At 37.0% G+C, this 18,920-nt stretch overlaps 1 protein-coding gene across 1 annotated transcript in view; it reads left to right on the forward strand.

Moving 5' to 3' along the window:
* The first annotated feature begins 5,269 nt into the window (after positions 1–5,269).
* Positions 5,270–18,920, forward strand: part of myo10l1 (myosin X, like 1) — a 79,772-nt gene continuing 66,121 nt past the window's right edge. The window contains exon 1 of the mRNA XM_067373904.1: positions 5,270–5,503. Within this exon, the coding sequence (XP_067230005.1) occupies positions 5,483–5,503 (21 nt within the window). The 5' untranslated portion in view covers positions 5,270–5,482. The remainder of the gene's footprint in view (positions 5,504–18,920) is intronic.

Below are 18,920 nucleotides of genomic sequence, written 5' to 3' on the forward strand. Positions count from 1 at the left end.
CTGAGCCATTTCTTGAGTCTGGAATATGACTGGCATCACACATAGGCACCTTAATGTTTCTGTTTTGGCCATTGCCAGTAGAGATAAAAAGATTTGCAGGCAAGATATCTTCAAATTCCAATGACACAACTATTTGATTGCAGAATTGCATGCATTATAAGTTATTGAAATGACTGAACAAAACTGGGGAGAGGTACCATATTGCTAGAGGCACTGTGAGATTTTAATCTGTTCCTATGCTTTAGACAAAAGGATAATCTCATTAGGCTAAGGCCTCTGTTGATTCACTGAATCAGAGGGATTTATGGTTATGTCTATTGGCTAGTGCCTTTGATTGACAGTAATCTGTTTGTTTCTCACCCAGTGATAACAACAGTATCGACAAACTTTTACTACTTTCAGCACTAAAACATCAGACTGCAGAGAGGAGAAGCGAGAAGACCAAGCCTGAAATGATTTTAAAAAGAGTAGAATAGAAATGTGGGGTAACACTTTACTTGAAGGGGTGTGCATAAGACTGACATGACACCTTTATAATCATGACATGACACATGTAATGAATATGAAGGAGGGTTTATGAATGTTTATGACAACTGTCATTAAGTGTCATTCGCTCAGTAATGTCATTTTTAATGCAAAGATGACATTGTTTGAGATGTCAGAGTTATGACAACTTGACATAAAACAATACATCATAACCTGTCAGTGTCTTTGTCATGACAACTTGACATCATTTAGCTTTATGGGTTAACATTACATTAAACTGTCATGTGGTTGGTTTTGACATTGGCTGTCATGAGGCCATTATAATAGTGTCATAAATATGTATCTTGAGCTCAAATACAGTGGTACAAATTGAACTTGTCATTAAAATGTCATTAAGTGACAATACTCTGACAAATAATTTTATAACAGCGTCATGACTATTTTTCATTTCATTTTTTTTTTTTTTTTTTTTTTTAAGTTTCCTCCAACAGAAGGTCAGATAATAGACAATTTCAAATTTCGTAAAAAAGATGACACTGTTATAAAATAATGGTAACACTTTATTTTAGGGTCTTTTAACTAGTTGCTTATTACTATTAGCGTTCATATGGCTAAAATATTGGCTATTTATTAGTACTTATAAAGCACATATTAATGCCTTATTCTGCATGACCTTATTCTACATTCTTAATCCTACCCAATACCTAAACCTAACAATTAACTATAATAAGCAGTAAATTAAGAGTTTATTGAGGGAAAAGTCATAGTTAATCATTTATATCTGTGTTCCCTATACTGAAGTGTTACCAAAATAATGTAATGTAATGTTAACCCATAAAGCTAAGTAGTTTTTTAAGTTTGATAATTAATCTGCCATGTCATGTTTATGACAGGTTATGATGTTTTGCTAATGTCAAGACACTGACAGGTTATGTGTTGGTTTATGTCAAGTTGTCGTAACAAAGACATCTCAAACAATGTCATCTTTGCATTAAAAATGACATAATTGAGCGAATGACACGAATGTCATAAACATTCATAAAACCTTCATATTCATGACATGTGTCATGTCAAGATTATGAAGGTGTCATGTCAGTCTTATGCACACCCCTTCAAGTGGCTATTCAACTGATTCACTACATGATGTGTTAATTTTAATTAGAATTCTGTATTTTGTTTTCGTTAAACTATATAGTATTTAGATTTAATTCTCAAAATATAAAATTGCAACCCATTTAAATTCAAATTACAATTCTGCATTACTTTGAATATGAATTCAATTAAATTCTGAATGGTGCATGGACTTATTACATAAAACCAGTTGTGCAAAAAATCTATGATGTTCCAACCGCAGGGCTTGTCATATAGTAAATCACTTTCTTCTCATCAGCCTATCCACTTAAAATGACATCACCCTGAGAGTCCGATTGATGTCACATTAAAATGATATTTGATTCCGAAGTACACTTTGGGATATGGCTCTCAGTTTTCTAGTTTTCTCTGGCTCTTGCTGTTAAACATGGAACCCTGTTAACTTACTGGATCTTCCCCCTTTAAGATTGCCAGTGTATCGCTTTATTGTTTTACCGTTTTAGAGGACTTTATGAGCACATGCTTGTTGAAAGCAAAGCATCAGGTGAATGATTAAGAGGCCTATTCATATTGAATTGAGTTGTCACAGTAGGAGAGTGATGTTAGTGAAGGGGGGACCATGTGGAACTGCCCCAACACTTAAAAATAAAGCAGCTCCATTGAGCAGGATGAAACAAAAGAAACAAGCTTCCTCTGAACGTGAGGCTCTGTTACAGTGGTGTGACCCCAGCCCATGTTCCACAATGGGAGGCAAGGGATAAAAGGCTGGAGGAGACAAAGAGGCGACTGCAATACGGGTGGTGTGCTGCAGGCTACCCGCTTACTGGGAGGCCCCTAAAACCTCCAGGGCCTCCAGTGACAGGCATGAGCATACAATAGAGAGGCCTATAGGGGAGGCTCATTCTTGGGTAGAGTAAGCCGCATCTGGGCTCTATAGTCTGACCGTCTGGAGCACAGACGAGCATGCTTCTTGCCATCATCACATGAGCGGATAGTTTTGGCAAGCATAAATAGATGATCATAAATATTATTTTGGTTTGCCAGGAAGCTCTATCAGTGTCAAAAAGCTATTTGACTGCCTGAAATAAAGTTTTTAAAAAAATGATGTAACCAACCCCCTCACCTTTTCTCCCAAAAGACCGCAGGTTAGAAGCATAATGGAACAGGTGGTGCTACTCACATAGCCGATACTCATTTTGACAAAAAAAGAAAAATGTTTGTGTGTGCTTTAGGGTGTAAAATGAGCATGACTTTCATTTAGTTCATTTAGTGATGTAAGTGACCATAGGGATTTCACATTGTTGTCCTCACAGCTTCTGTTTGTCAGATGATACAGACATCAATCTTCACTGGCATCTGACTTAAACAAACATGTATTGATTATACTTTGTCTTGCATGGTTTATGATGCATGCTTGTGTGTCATGAATATCATCTGAGACTTTTTGACACCTTATGACATTTATTTGATGATTTTTTAGGCGAAGTTACAGTTAGTTTGAAGACAATGAATTAATATTTTACCATTCTAATGACTCGTCTTCAGAAAAAAAGAACAAAAGAATTCCATTCATCTCAAGATGCTCATTTGGACCAAAAGAAAAAGATTGTCTATTTGTATTTGTGAAGTAGAACACCATAATTAACACCCTGAGAAAAAAAACAGAAAAAAAAAAAAAAAAACCCTGGCAGAGGTAGTACATTAACATTAAAATACATGTTCAATCCCTACAGTAGAAGAGGTAACCCAGTTCCCATCATAATCCTGCTCCATAAATACAGTATTTTAACTCTGAGAATGACATGCAGTATTTCTCCAGGGGAGCTGTTCCTGCAGTTAGTGTGCTATTAGGTGCTGAATGAAAAGTGTCTGTCAAATGGCTTGTAACTCCTCGGGAAAACCTGCTCTTTGTCTCCCTTAATTGAAAACATCACAAAGATTTACAACTCTGCAAAGTTACCAATGTATCTGCAACTCTAAAGAGTCGGCACTGAAGTTACATTGAGGCTGAGAGCATTTACATTTACTCAAGTGTCTCACTTTTTCCTAAACATTCAACAAACAAACAAAAAACTTGTTTGTTTGCATATATACAATAACTACAACACAGTTCTTCTATGTGATTAAAATGTTAAAGGATTACTTCACTTAGTAATTAAAATTTCCTGATTATTTACTCACCCTCATGTCATCCAAGATGTTCATGTCTTTCTTTCTTCAGTTGAAAAGAAATTAAGGTTTTTGAGGAAAACATTCCAAGATTTTTCTCCATATAGTGGACTTCACTGGGGTTCAACGGGTTGAAGGTCCAAATGTCAGTTTCAGTGCAGCTTCAAAGAGCTCTACATGATCCCAGACGAGGAATAAGAGTCTTATCTAGTGAAACAATTGGCCATTTTCTAAAAAAAACAAAAAAAATACTGGAATGTTTTCCTTAAGAACCTTAATTTGTGAAGAAAGAAGCATCTTGGTTGACATGGGGGTGAGTAAATTATCGGAAAATTTTAATTCTGAAGTGAACTAATCCTTTACAAATTTTTTTAAGGTAAAAAATGTCAAGGTGGTATAACCGTCCTGAAATTTTCCAGGCAATTATGTCACAGATGTTCCTCTGTATACCACTGTGTGTTCAGGTCATGTCTCCTAAAAATATCATATAATTTGGCGTTTTAATGACATGGTTAGTTTAGATTGTCAAACAGTAAAACCACAAGAAAATGTCATGATGACTTCAAAAAGTCAAGAGATATTTGTAAAAAACTTTCATAGTAAATGTTTTAAAAACCTTTATAAAAATGAAAATAATGATTGTCTTTATGTATCTGAATGTATATACAAATCTATTAAGAACGTCTTTTAAGAACAAATCTTTTAACAACTCTGCATATGCATAGTTTTAAATATTTGTCATCTTGGACATAATTATTTGTCACTGACACTTAAAAATTCCACAGTTCTTCTTGGGCTAATGAATCCGGATTACATTTTTTGTCTCAAGCTGTGGGAGATAAGAGTTTAATGATTTAATACATCTACCATCTGCTTTATATTTGACTTTAATGCAGAGAGTGACCAAACTGTCACTTTATTTAACATATAGTTTGAATATGTGGCAACTATGAACTTGTTTCAGAGCCTGCAGACACCGCAACACCTTCTATAAATGTGAATTGATGAGTGAATCTGCTCTACTCCACCCACTGCATGAGTCTCACTTCAGCTATGCATGGCGCATGCAGAAATATGTGTCAGTAGTGCTACCATGGAAACCCATCTGAGGGGCATAGCAGTAGCACATCCAACACATGGGATTTCAGATCATTCAGATGATGGAATCTTGCTTAAGTCTGTATTTTAACATATTACGCTTTCGATCTCATTTCATAACGCATCAAAACGCACTATACTATTTGCTGTATTATGGATTCAGAGTACAGCTGTAATATCTGTCATGCTGTTTATTTCTGTGAAGCCATATTTCTTTCATTTTACTACCGGTATGCACGGTAAAAAGGGCAAACTTGGGGGGCTGTCTTTGCGCGCGGTGCGCCGCCCAACCGGAGAAGCGCGAGCGGACACTGGCTCATTCGCTCTGGTGCGGACACCGGAGTCAGCGAGGCATGTGTTTGGACACCGGCGTTTAGATTAAACAGAAAAGACACTTACAGAAACGAAACACCTGAGCGTTTTCCTTTCCCACCGGCTGTTATTTGCCAACGTCCGTTTCTCGCGCCATCAGTTGTTTGAATTGCCACCTCACGCAGGATTGCAGCTCCCTGCTCTTCGTAAACATTCGTGAATGGAAAGCAACTGCAGAACAGATATACATCTTGTCAAACGTTTCTCGAATCCTCTGCAGTTTTGTGATTGATTAGCTGGATCCTCTTGCATCCTCTGAGGGAAGATGGAGACCTTCTTCGCAGAGGTGGGCTCATTTTTTTTTAATGAAGAGAACGTGTCATTTCATCTGTTGTGCTTTATGTGCAATGCAAAAACAATAGATTATGTGCAATATTTGTGAGATAATAACCGGTGGACAGCTTAATTTTCATTAGCTGTGCCTCAGGATGTTGCATGTAATGCTGTCTTCTCCTATAACAGTGCCATTCATTTTACATACACACAAGCGTTTTTAATGTTTGTCATTTCAAGTGCTTCATTAAAAGCGACCAGTGCGTTATTTCACACGTTGACAGTAGTTTATGGTGATGTCGCGTGCATCGGTGACTCGCTCTCGCCTGGGCTGTGGCGCGCGTGAGGGGGGAAGGGGCTCGCGCATTGAAGCAGAGGCAGGGTCTCTATCTGATATGATGCTTCTTCAAGCTTTTCTAAACCTCTCCCATTTTCCAAATTGTTGATTTTCATGTATCTACGTTATTTGTTATGAATTAATGACATGAAATGTCTCTGATTCCAAAACCAGCGCGTGACTGTGTTGTGAAGGCTGTCCGGACATAATTGGGATTATTCCTACATTCCATATTCAGAGCATTCACCTTGAGCCTGATAGGAATTGTTCAGGAACATATATGCAAGGGCTCATAATGAACCTGCCACAATGAATGCATGGTGGTTTTGTTTACCTGATCTGTATTCTGCAGAACAGGCCTCACAATAGCATCTATTTGTTTCATTTCTACCTCTGCTTCTGTCTGTATACCATTTGCTTCTCATTTTCATTTACAGTATACAGTTAGATTGGGATGCCCAAATCTTACTTGATTGGATGATTTTGTCATTCTGTTAAAGGGTTAGTTCACCCCAAAATGAATTTTTTGTCATTAATTACTCACCCTCATGTCGTTTCAAACCCGTAAGACCTTTGTTAATCTTCTGAAAACAAATTAAGATATTTTTGATGAAATCCGAGAGTTGTCTGACTCCTACATAGATAGCAATTTAACCACCACTTTCAAGGTCCAGAAAGGTACTGAAGACATCGTTAAAATAGTCGATGTGACTGCAGTGATTCAACCTTCATTTTATGAAGCGACAAGAATAATTTTTGTGCGCAAAAACAAAACAAAAATAATGACTTTATTCAACAATTTCTTCTCTTCTGTGTCATTCTCATATGCTGTTTACGTCCAGCGCTTCCAGGTTGTACGTCAGAATGCCGACTCATTATTGGCCAACGCTGATCAAGTGAGCAGCATGACGCATGCGTGTGACGCTGACGCAGGAGCCTGGCCAATAATGACTCGGCGTTCTGATGTATAACCTGAAAGCACACAAAAATATTCTCATCGCTTCATAAAATTAAGGTTGAATCACTGCAGCCACGTCAACTGTTTTAACGATGTCTTTAGTACCTTTCTGTATCTTGAAAGTGTTGGTTAAATTGCTGTCTATGGAGGAGTCAGACAGCTCTCGGATTTCATCAAAAATATCTTCGTGTCTTGAAATAAATTTGTGTCCTGAAGATGAACGAAGGTCTTAGGGGTTTGGAACGACATGAAGGTGAGTAATTTTTAATTTTTAATTTTAAATGCAAACAATCTATGCACAAACAAACACCTTCATTTTATCCAATACTGAATTACGGCATCCCCATTAAGCCATTTATCCTCTTGAGCACATGCTATGTGTCTCAAATGGTTTAAAGCAGTCAGCATTTAATCTGTCAGAGTGGACAGCACACTAACACAAGGCTTAGTGAGTAAATGACATTAATTTATGATGCAAATACTCTGGATATTCTATTTATCCGAGAGAGGAGTTGGAATCTATGTGTTTATCGTTATGCTATAAGAAACTGCAAAAGTAGGCTGTATGATGTCTCACAGGAAACTTTTCTGTCTATGGAACTGGAGAACTTGTATCCTTCACAGGTTACTGTCTGGAAGGGCCTTTAATTTAATTTATGGGGCATTTACGGTGAAATCTGTCTCTGAGGTTCTAATTGCTGGTCTTTCCAAGTGCTTCAGATAACCAAGATGCTTGTGATACATCAGCTAATATGAGTACAACTAGCTAGCTGGATCTTGCCCATGCCAAAATGGCTGCCAAGATGGGAGTTGCGAGTGGTTGGCAGGTGTTTCATGTTGTTTCTAAGGTGTTTTGAGTGATGTTTAGTGTGATGCTGTGCTGTTTGCTATCGGTGTTTACAAGGGCATTGAATGGTGGTTGTTTACTGGACCAAGTCAACAGCAATTACTCCCTTCTCGTTTGATTTTCTGGTCCCTAGAAATGGCTTGTTTCCATTAGCCCATAAGTCTAAAATAGTAAGTATAATTAAAAAAAAGCCTTAGCCAATGTTAATGTAAGGGTCAGAGGTTAAACTTTCCCCCAAGGGAGTTGTGTATAGACTGACACTTGAAATGGGGCAATACATGTAAGATGCAGTGAAGCACGTAAGCTCCCCAAAATACACGCCTGACCCGCCCACTAAAATCCTTATCTCTTCCCAACATCCTAATGTGTCATCACCCAAAAGAATCTCAGGAGCCCAGGGGTGTTTCTTCAGATACTGAAAGCTCAGTGACCCTTTAAAGCACAACACAGAAGCACAAACTGCTCTCGTTCTAATTTTTATTTACCTTCTTTCTTTCTACCTATCTTTTAGCACCCTTTTTTCTGCTGTCTGCTCTTCAGTGACAGTTCAGGTTATCATTTTGGTGACTCAACGGTCAACACCTCTAGTCCCCACAGCAACATTAGAAAGGAGGCATGTTTTATCTTACTGGGTCACCCCATGGTCCTAGTGCCTGGACTTTAATTTTGGAATCATATGGAGCATGTGGACTTGTTTCATATGGAGCATGTGGACTTGTGAAGGCCTACATCTTTACAGGATGTTCTATTTTTATGCACAGATTTTTACAATCTCAGTTCAAACATCAGTCTTTTTTTCTTATCCAAAGAATACTATTCCAATATAGTGTTGGGTGTAACAGCCAAATCAACAGTAAACTGAATTTCTCCCAATCTGGCATCCTGTGGTCATAACAGTTTGGCAAACCCAACCTTGACCTTGATGTCAAGAGTACCAGAGCTCCTCACTTATTTTTGACTGTGATGTAAACACTGTGTGATAGGGCTGTCAACTTTAGTCGTTTAGTCGACTAATCGGTCGATGCCGTTTTGGTCGACTGACATTCTCATTGGTCGACCACTTGCAAAAAATTTTTTTTATTATTTATTTTTTTTACCAATAAAGAAATTTTCATTGATTTACTCCTTGATATTTATTCATTTATTAGCAGTTATATATTACTGTATTCTAAATATAATTAGCCTATGTTTTATACCAAACTTTAAATGCTTTAATTTAGGCTATTTTATAACGGCGCTACAGTTTAGCGCACCACATGAACACTCGGGAACCGCACCTGTGGCTGGCTGCACTGCTGCTTCGCGCTCAGTAAGGAATATAGGTAGTTTTGCTGTATTCATTCAGTTAGAACGCTACATCCCTGCAACCTCCACTCCTGCAGAGCGCATATTTTCCAAAGCAGGATTGTTAACAAGTCGAGGAGCTGTCTTTTACCCAAGAATGTGGACATGTTAGTGTTTTTGGCCCACAACATAAAAAAGGTGGACTAGGCCTGCAGATCTTTAAGTAGCCTTAACGGCTTTATTATGCTGACTCGATAGATTTGTACACTTGACGTGTTTGAAAATAGCCTATATAATGTAACAAAACGAAAATAAATCTATAGGCCTTCCTACTATACAGCCTATTATTATTAGTGTTTTTTTTTAGGCTATTTTAGGTTTGTTTGTGTTTGTTTTAAAACGCCTAGATCGGTTGGACAAAAGTTAGCTTTGAAAGTAAAGAAGAATATAGAGCCTGTATAATCGAGAGCTTTTGTTAGGATTTTTCATTATTTGGCAGTTTTAGCAGTTATATTTTTTGTAGCGTGTGGTGTGGTCAGGTGCACGATTGTGACAGTCACTATAGACCTAGGACAGAACTCCTCATTTGCAGTTTAAAAAATAACCTAATTTTCAAAGAATTGTATTATTATTATAGTTTTATGTATTATTGATGTTTTTCGTTGTTGTTTTATAAATGCTCTATTATAATTGTTTAATAAATGTTCAATCAAAAAAGACATTACGTCTTTTTTTTTTTTTTAGTCGATGATCGTTGCGCAGGACAAGACTTTGATCGACTAAGCATTTCTTTGGTTGACTACAGCCCTACTGTGTGAGAGTAGGTGTAAATCCTAAAATCATGGACTGATATTTTATTCTATTACAACAAATATGATTTTTGAAACAACACTTAGTACTGAAAAGAGAGTCCAATTAAGTGTGTGTGTGTAAAACTTAGGGTTTTCATTAAATTTGGTTTTGTAGTAATTTTGTAGTAATTTTTTCTAGGTCAAATTCTGGCTTTAATTTAATTCCTTTATAAACTTCCTGAGTCCCTGTTCACTTAAAATGGCTCAACCAGTATTAAGGGGCCTAAAAACAGTACGGAAAACTTTTTATGTATTTTGGCTGTTCATTTACACAACAACAGCGTTTGGGGGGCCTGAAAACATAAACTTTTAAAAACGGGTTTCATAGCTTTTCAAGTTTTTGAAAACGATACGTTATCATCTCTGTAAACTACAAAAATGTGAATTAGTGAAAATGGTGATGTCATGCGCATGAGTATTACGTTTAGTCTATAGGTGCGTAGTTTTTCTTTACAAAGTGACATCGCCAACTACTGGCCTGGCATGCATTATACAGTGTTTCTAATCGTTTTAATGGATCTGTGTGAATGGGGATCGTTTTGACAATGTTGTCATCTGTATGTGAAAAATGCAACATTGTTGTTGTGTAAATGTACTTCAATATATGCAGAAATGCTTGCAGACACAGTTGTGCCACTTTGGCATGTCCACAATCAGAAGCAACACAGCAGTGGTAAGTGGAGGGTGCCAACCCAAACTGTTTCTCACCAGACACAGAGACCTATTTATAAACATGGGCTGGGGGGTAAAAGCAGAAAAGGACAGGAAGTCAGAGAAAAGAGTGCTAAAGAATTGAAGGGGAAAATGGAGAAATAAAAGATACTAGAGCAAACACTGACTATCTCTGAACTTATGAATGGAATGGATGTTGGGATGTCATTTACATTTTTACTGGCCATTAATATAGAATTCTAGTGTGGGAAAAGTAATATATAAAAATAGAAACTCGTGATGTCTGTATGACCATGTATTATCGGCCGACGTTAGAGTTTTTTTTAATTATTTATATGTATTGGCCTGTATTTGATATTAAGGCTCATTTTTACATTTAGATTAACGTCATCCAACACCTACTAATCTAGTTATTTCAATAACGCTGTTACATAATCTTTAGCAAATCTCAAAACAAATATTCTTTTCCTTATGGATTCTTGTGAATTTTCTGTTGAAAGTTCACCTCTTCATCTTTAATGGTGATAAATATTCAGGATATGATGGTGGATTGTGTTTTTGTAGTTTTTATTTTGTATATTATAATGTTATCATGCCTAAATTGACTTGTAGCTTTTAAATTTTAGTTTTTAGTATTTTTAGCATTTTGTACCTCCCTATATGAAGTTGTTTGGTAGATAAAGTGTGAGAAAGGTAAAAGTGTGATTTGTTGACAGGTGGCAGGAGCTTCAGCAGTTATTTCAAAGAGCAGAAAATGAAAATAATTTGATGTGTCAAATGAGAAATCTGTACGATCCTCTATTACAGCATTACAGAACCTGTGTGTCTGTTCTTCCAGGTCAGAGCAGAATTCATGTTTCATGATGACATGAATTGGGTGTCCTCTCTCGCTCTCTGTGTCGCTGGTTCTGAGGAAATCAGCCACTGGAGATGTGTGACCTATATTTCCTAAGCAGCTTCATTTGAAATGACTGCCTTGATTCGTTCCAGTGTGAATCTCTCTCTCTTTCCCTCTCTCTGTATATCATTCTCTTTACCGCTGTCTTTCCTCTCTTTTCATTCATCCATTGCTGCAATGCACTAATTTCACAGGTTGTTTGAAGTAGAGGGCTCTAGCATTGACTTATCACATACTGTGTAGCTTTGGAAAAGACTGGTACCATCAGCTCTTAGAGATATTCTCTCTGTCTCCTTTGATTTTTTCCCCCTGCACTTGTTTGGTTGCTTTGTGTTTACCACCTCTTATCTTGGAAAGTTTTCCTTCCTTCAAGGGCATAACTATTGATCATCAGTGTGTCAGATTCTCATTTTCAGATTAGAAAAGGCATTTCTCACGGATTCTTGTGAGGTTCCACTTTCCTCTGGAGCGGAACCTCATATTATAGCAAAGTGTGTATTAAATCTTCAGAATCTTGCCAGAACTATTACATTTGGAATTAAATTAAATTAAACTAGTATTTTATTTATCTTACCTGGGAAACCATTAATTGTTCTCAGACATCCAAGGACTATCAGCTGAAAATATTTCTTATATGTTTGTTTTTACAAAAGACATTTTGTGGTCAGATATTTTCAGGTGATGGTCAATAAACTGTGCAATCGACTGTTTTCTACACTGCTGTGCTTGTTTCATGTCTTTTGTATATCACATAATTTCAATTCTAATCATTATTTATTTATTTTTTATTATTTTAGACACTGTAAAAAGTGAAACAATCGCATCATTTAAAGGAGTCATGAACTGCATTATTTTATTATTTGATGTTTCCTGGGGTGCACTAATAATGTTAGTATGATTTTTTACATCAAAAATGGTCATAATTTAGAAAATAAAAGGCTTTTTTCCTAACCTGACTTTATCCCTCTCATTTGAACACACTGTTTTAAGGGGCGAGTCTGCTGTGAGACTTCAGTGTAAATGCCCACTGCTGTGATTGGCTAACATTTTTGCATATGAAATAGTGAAGTATTACATGTGGAATATTCTTGAAAACTTTTAGCACCTTTTTACTATTAGAGTTCTCAAGGTTTACTAATTGTGAAAAATGTTGATTATAGCATTATATTTAGATTGTGGCATGAAAAGTTGCAGTGATGAGCATGTAGTTGATCACAGACATGTTGAGTGTATGAATGCAGTGATCTCGTAATTGTAACTCGATTTGAATGCTTTCATCATGACTAACAAAGCAAACACAATGTAAATAAGAGATCAATTGATTCTAATGGGAGTTTTGGCGAGAGTCCAGAACACTTGCGCAGTTTGACGGTTCCAGCGATTGTAAATGGAGCATTCTTTGAATGTTCAAATAACATATTATTTTATCCTACTAAGAGAAACAATATGAAGTTGACCGTTTAGTCACTGTTTTGTTTTTTGTTAGACATGTATACATAATCCATACCTATCAAACGATCTGTAACAAAGCAATAGTGACACAGTAAAAACTTTTTACTCACATAAGTGTGTTGCGCCATTCCTGTCGGATACAATAGAGAAGGCACAGCATTGTTTTTTAATTTCAGGCTCTCTGCAAATCCAATGCAGCTACTGTGTTTTTCACATTCCACAATGAGTCGTTATCTGGGCTTGGTCTCAATGAAAGCTGTTTTTGTATAAGGCCCTGATATACTTCAAACAAAGTTCGAAATGCGTGACCAGCGATATACTGTAATTGAACATCTGACGCCGCCCACACTGCTGTGATCGACTTTTAGATGAATATGTAAATATGTGCCATGCACTTTCTTCTCAGTAACAAACCAACCCCAACAAAAATGACAAAACAGCATGCATCTATTATAGAAAGCATAAGAAAAGCATCTGATCATAACAACATTAGTATGTTAGCACGAGCTCTGCAAAGTAGCACTCCAGTCACGTCACGTTTTCATATAGCACTTTATTAAATAGATTGCTTAAAATCAAGCAGCTTTACAGTATCAAACATGAAAAACAGTGTTAGTGCCTCATTTCATCAGAAGCACAACTTCATTTTGTACTATAAGCAGCTATCTAGTCTGTTCATGTTTTCATGGAGCTCTTACCTCAACAAACTCTACAGATCAAATGAGTCAGAGAAGACTTCCATGCCAATGAAGGCGAAGCCTCAGCGCACACCACCTATTACGTTATCGTGACTGACCAATGGTATTACGAAGGTGTTTTGCAGCTGGAGCGAACTTTTCTTGAAAGTTCGCTTTGGCAAGCCGTTTCAAACTTCCAAAAAGAACACAAAACGAACTTCGTTTTGGCCTGATTTTGTTCGAAATGACGTCACATCAGTTCGTTCTTCGATTTCGTTTGAAGTATACCGGGGCCTTAAGAAGGAATTTTTCAGTTCTCAAACTTACAGGATATTCTTGTAGGATGATGAGCTGTTACATGTCAAAAGCTCAAGGAAAATTTGATTTCTCAACTAAGGACCCGATGCATCTTCATATTGGTCCAATTGTAAACCATGATTTTTGGTTTTGTTCCATTTGGCTAAAAGCAAATAACACTCCCCATAGAAAAAAATTTAAATAAATTTTTATTTATTTATTGTACATAGCAAAATGCATATTTTAAAAAGGCATCACAATAAACAGTAAGATCTTTCGAAGAGAAAATTCCTGTCTTTTTTTATAGTAAGTAAACTAAATTAAACATTTACTAACAAAAATGTTTTTAGTTTTATATCAAATGAAAATTATACTTAAATAATGACCTACCTAGGGCCCTATTTTAACGATCTAAACGCAAAGTGTAAAGCGCACGGCGCAGGTTCACTCAGGGCGTGTCCAAATCCACTTTTGCTATTTTTACGACAGAAAAGCGGTCCGTGCACCGGGGCGCATTTTTTAAATGGGTTGTCCCTATTCTCTGTTACAGATCCCTTGTTCCCCTGGACTCCATTTCCCAGTATCCTCCTGTTCTCCACACCTGCACTCACTTCCCTCGTCATCTCCCTATCTTCACGGATCACCTGCACCTGGACTCTCTCATTAACACACCCTTTATATTGCACTCACTCCATTCACTCCTGGTCGGTTCTTTGTTGTGTACATGTGTATGTTGGTGTTCCTGCCTTTGTTTATTGAAGTAAAGAGTACATGTTTGTGGAAATCCGTATCTGCCTCGTCTCTCGACCTACATACCGTAACATTCTCTTAATGAGTAATGGGCGTAACGTTCAATAAACCAATCAGAGTGTCATCTCCCATTCCCTTTAAGAGCGAGATGTGCTCGCGCCATGGCGGATTGCTATTTACATGTCGGAATTTGTTGGCGGAAAAGCTGAACGCTTTTCAAGCGACGAAACCGATCTGCGCGTGCTCAAAGTTAAACGTTTAGTTAGAAGTTAAATGAAGTTACATTTTTATATCTATGTAGCCTACACAATAATATTCTTTTACACTGTAATCCTTTTGTTTTTAATATTTGGCATGTTTTTGTGATGTGCATCCCTGTGTGTAATAAGCAAAGTCCGCAGTGGACGCGCCCAGAGGCGCAGTTTCTACCAACTTGCTCTAACAAAAAAATATTGCGCCATTGACTTTAGACTTTAGACCAGGGGCCTGTACCATGAAGCTGGATTAGCTGGCTAGCCAGGTAAGTTTCAGATTAGTTTGCACCAATCCTGGGTTTTAGGTACCATGAAAGTGACTTGGCTTTTAGCGGTGTTCATCGCCATGGTAACTTACGCTCCACGGCTAACCTGCTCCGGGGCAGGTTATGTTCAGGGTTAGAGATCTCAAACTGAAATTGGACCAATCAGGTGTAAGCTAAGTGACACTGACACACCCAACGCAATAAAGTCACTCCCCCAGTTTCTCTTCCTCCAAATTAAAGGTCATTATATAGTAAAAACAAATATTTAATGATGAAATTGTCTGGTTTTAATGATAATATAATTTATATATGATTTGTATATGATCTATATTTTTATTAATCCATTACACACATGCAAGTTTAGTTTAACAGTCTTTATTAAGCACTTAGTTTCAATGAATATTGATCATATGTAGGCTAATATAAATAAGGTGTAAATATACTATTTAAATATGACTACATGTGAGCTTGTATGTTTGAGTCTCTATCGCTATATATTATTAACCATATAAACTAACTTCACTTGGACTGATAGAGAAAGATCATTTCTTTTATTTGTCCTCTTTCAAAGATAAGTATTTTCCATTAGTGTAAATGCGTTTAAATTCTTAATTTTCAGTTAATTGAATCTCGCTGGCTCTCTCGTGAGAAGTGAATCACAGTTTATTTCTGTTGCAAGGCATGTGATTGGCTGTTCACCACTGATGTCACAGATTCATGTGCACACACTTCACAGACTCAGGATCAAAGCCTGAGTTGACAGAGAAAGTTGATGATCAGCATCATGGTACCAACAAAGCCGAATTGGAGTGGTTTGGTTTTGTCAACTCGAAACTAATCCTATAACCCTGAGTTTGTTCATCTACCATCATGGTACAGGCCCCAGGTTTGAGTTGGTCTATGGCGCAGTCTATTTTCAGCACCTTAAAATAGCAATGCGCCAGCAATGCGTCTGAACACACCTCTTTTTTAGACCAGCACGCGCATGGGTGCCCTAACTGGCGCAAATGCATTTACTAATTTAAGGACGTTCTTTTTAATAAATATTCTTTGGCTGTAAAAATAAATAAATTTAAGTTGGTCCAAAACAAAGTATAATTTTTTTTCAGTGTAGGTATCCATATAATAAGCAGGATAATGATTACTGATTCACCCTGTCAGGATTTATTTTGCAATAGTGATTGGCTGACTGTACATTATCCCTCCCTTAAAATATTGTAGCCATATTTAGTTCCAGTTCACCCACATAACCATGTTACAGGATCACAAGCAGGATATACAGTGACTATGAAGGGTCTGGAAATCAGGACGGAGGCAGATACATACCTAGAGAAAAACTACTGCATGTGTGCGCACTTGTGTTCACAGTTAGAGAGACCAGCAGAGAGAAGCACTGAGCAAAGTTCTCTCTCCTGACCCAGATCAGCCGCCTCCGCCTGCCTGTGAAGAGCAGATCTGACAGACCGCTCCAGGGAAAACTGCAAATCTCTTTCTACCACAGCTGATGCATGTGTGCCCCTTCCCATGTCTCCATTCCTCCTTTACCTCTCTCTCTGTACATTCATGGCATCATTATATGGTCTAGTCATTGTCCCGGTCCCTTGTGTATAATTAAAACAGTCTCTCATAAAGTCTCACTCATCTGAGATGATAGCTTTTTCTTTTATTCAAGTCTTTTTCTTTGAGGCTGTCAGAATATGAACTAAACCCCATGCAGAGAGAAACCAGGGTGCCTCAATCCCAACATTAAGTCTCAACCTGTGATCATTGCAGGGTTTTAACCTGGGCTCATTTTAGAACCAGAGGCCCTGGAAAATAAGGGTCACACTTGGTTTCTTGGGAAAATATAGGTTCAAAATGTCTGACTACCAAGTCAAGTCAAATCAAATTTATTTATATAGCACTTTTCACAGTACACATTGTTTCAAAGCATCTTTACAGACGATCATGATACAAGCTATATAGTATGTATTGCTTTGAGTGTACTGGGTCTATGTGGATGAAGTTGGACATTCTTATGGCGCTTTTCCACTGCACGGTAGGGTTCGGTACGGCTCAATTTGTCTCTCTTTTTGGTGTTTTCCAACTGCATGAGACGGCTCAGTACGGAACGGTACGGTTCGCTTAAATAGTATCACCTCGGTGGAGGTTCCAAGTGTGCCGAAACGATACTAAATGTGATGTGGTGAGGTGCAGACTTGTTGGTAGATGAGTAACGGATTCACGGCAGTAGAGGCGCCGCAACTGTACAATCAGTCTATAATCAATAGACTTCAGCAAATGATTTTCATAGTATTTATCTTTAATGTTGTTTAGTGTTGTGACATCTTGGATTTTTTTTTTGTCACTGTGAGTGACAACAGCATCTGAAATGTTGACCTTTTCAAGATGGCAGACATGTTGATGTGTGGAGCAGTCGAATGTGGCATGTAGGTTTAAATATTTAAGAAGTAAATTATAGAATTTTCATTTTTGGCTTCTAAGCAATCCTTTTAAATTGAGAAAACTAAAATAAAAAAAAAATATTATCACTGTGTGTTTTCTTAAGTGGTTTGTTGCAACTATCAGCTTAGTCTGCTCAAGAGCTAAAACAGTCTGACCTGATGTGGCCATGCCGTTTGAGGCTGAGACTAGTTGGCAGGTGCTAACAACACTGACAGAGTTGCTGTTATAAGAGGTTTTCCTACATAATAATATCATGTGGCTTATATTGTAACTGACTGTTTATATGTATAGATATACTACTGTTCAACATTTTCAAAGAAATTGACTTTTGATGATTAAATTGATCAAAAGTTGCAAATGTTTTTTATAATATTTATAAAATAACTCAAGATTTATGTTTCAAACAAGTGATATTCTTTTGAACTTTCTATTCATCAAAGAAATTTGAAAAACAACGTATCATGGTTTCCATCAAAAATGTTAAGTACCACAACATTCCCAATATTGATAATAATAAGAAATGTTACTTTAGCACCATATCAGAATTAAAATTCTTAACTGAAGACAGGAGTAATGAAAAATCAGTTTGCCATCACAAGAAATAAATTACATACATAAAATATATTAATATGGAATAAAGTTATTTTAAATTGTAATATGTGACCCTGGAACACAAAACCAGTCATAAGTCGCATGGGTATATTTGTAGCAATAACCAACAATACATTGTATGGATCAAAATTATCGATTTTTCTTTTATGCCAAAAATCATTAGGATATTAATTAAAGTTCATGTTCCATGAAGATATTTTGTAAATTTCCTAACATAAATATATAAAAAAATGTATTTTTGTGAGTGGATATGCATTGGTAAGGACTTAATTTGACAACTTTAAAGGCGCATTTTCTTAATATTTTGATTTTTTTGCAACCTCAGATTCCAGATTTTCAAATAGTTGTATCTGGACCAAATATAGTCCTGTCCTAACAAACCACACATCAATGGAAAGAATATTTATTCAGATAGCTTTCAGATGAGATAAATCTCAGTTTCAAAAAATTGACCCTTATGATTGATTTTGTAGTCCATGGTCACATATTTCACAGTACTGCAGCCTTGGTGACCAAAAAACTTACCAACCCCAATCTTTTAAACAGTGTAGTGTACAGTATATGGACAAAACTTTCTGTATGTTCAGGAAGATGAGCTGAGTAAGGTGAGAGGAAGGCGTCAGCACATGCAGAAGAATATGTGTGTATGGGAGAGGGAGAAGTACCCATCAGAAGTGAGGTGAGGTGGCTTGCATCAACAGTACAGACACAAACATGCAGGCTAAAAATATACCCATGCTGCATTTGACTTTTCCCTGCAATATTTTCTTGATCCTCTGCACAGGCATTCAAATATCAGTCCAGTTTTATTTATTATCCATCTGTGTCTT

Source organism: Chanodichthys erythropterus, chromosome 21 (genome assembly GCF_024489055.1).
Source record: "Chanodichthys erythropterus isolate Z2021 chromosome 21, ASM2448905v1, whole genome shotgun sequence".
NCBI classification, from domain to species: domain Eukaryota; kingdom Metazoa; phylum Chordata; class Actinopteri; order Cypriniformes; family Xenocyprididae; genus Chanodichthys; species Chanodichthys erythropterus.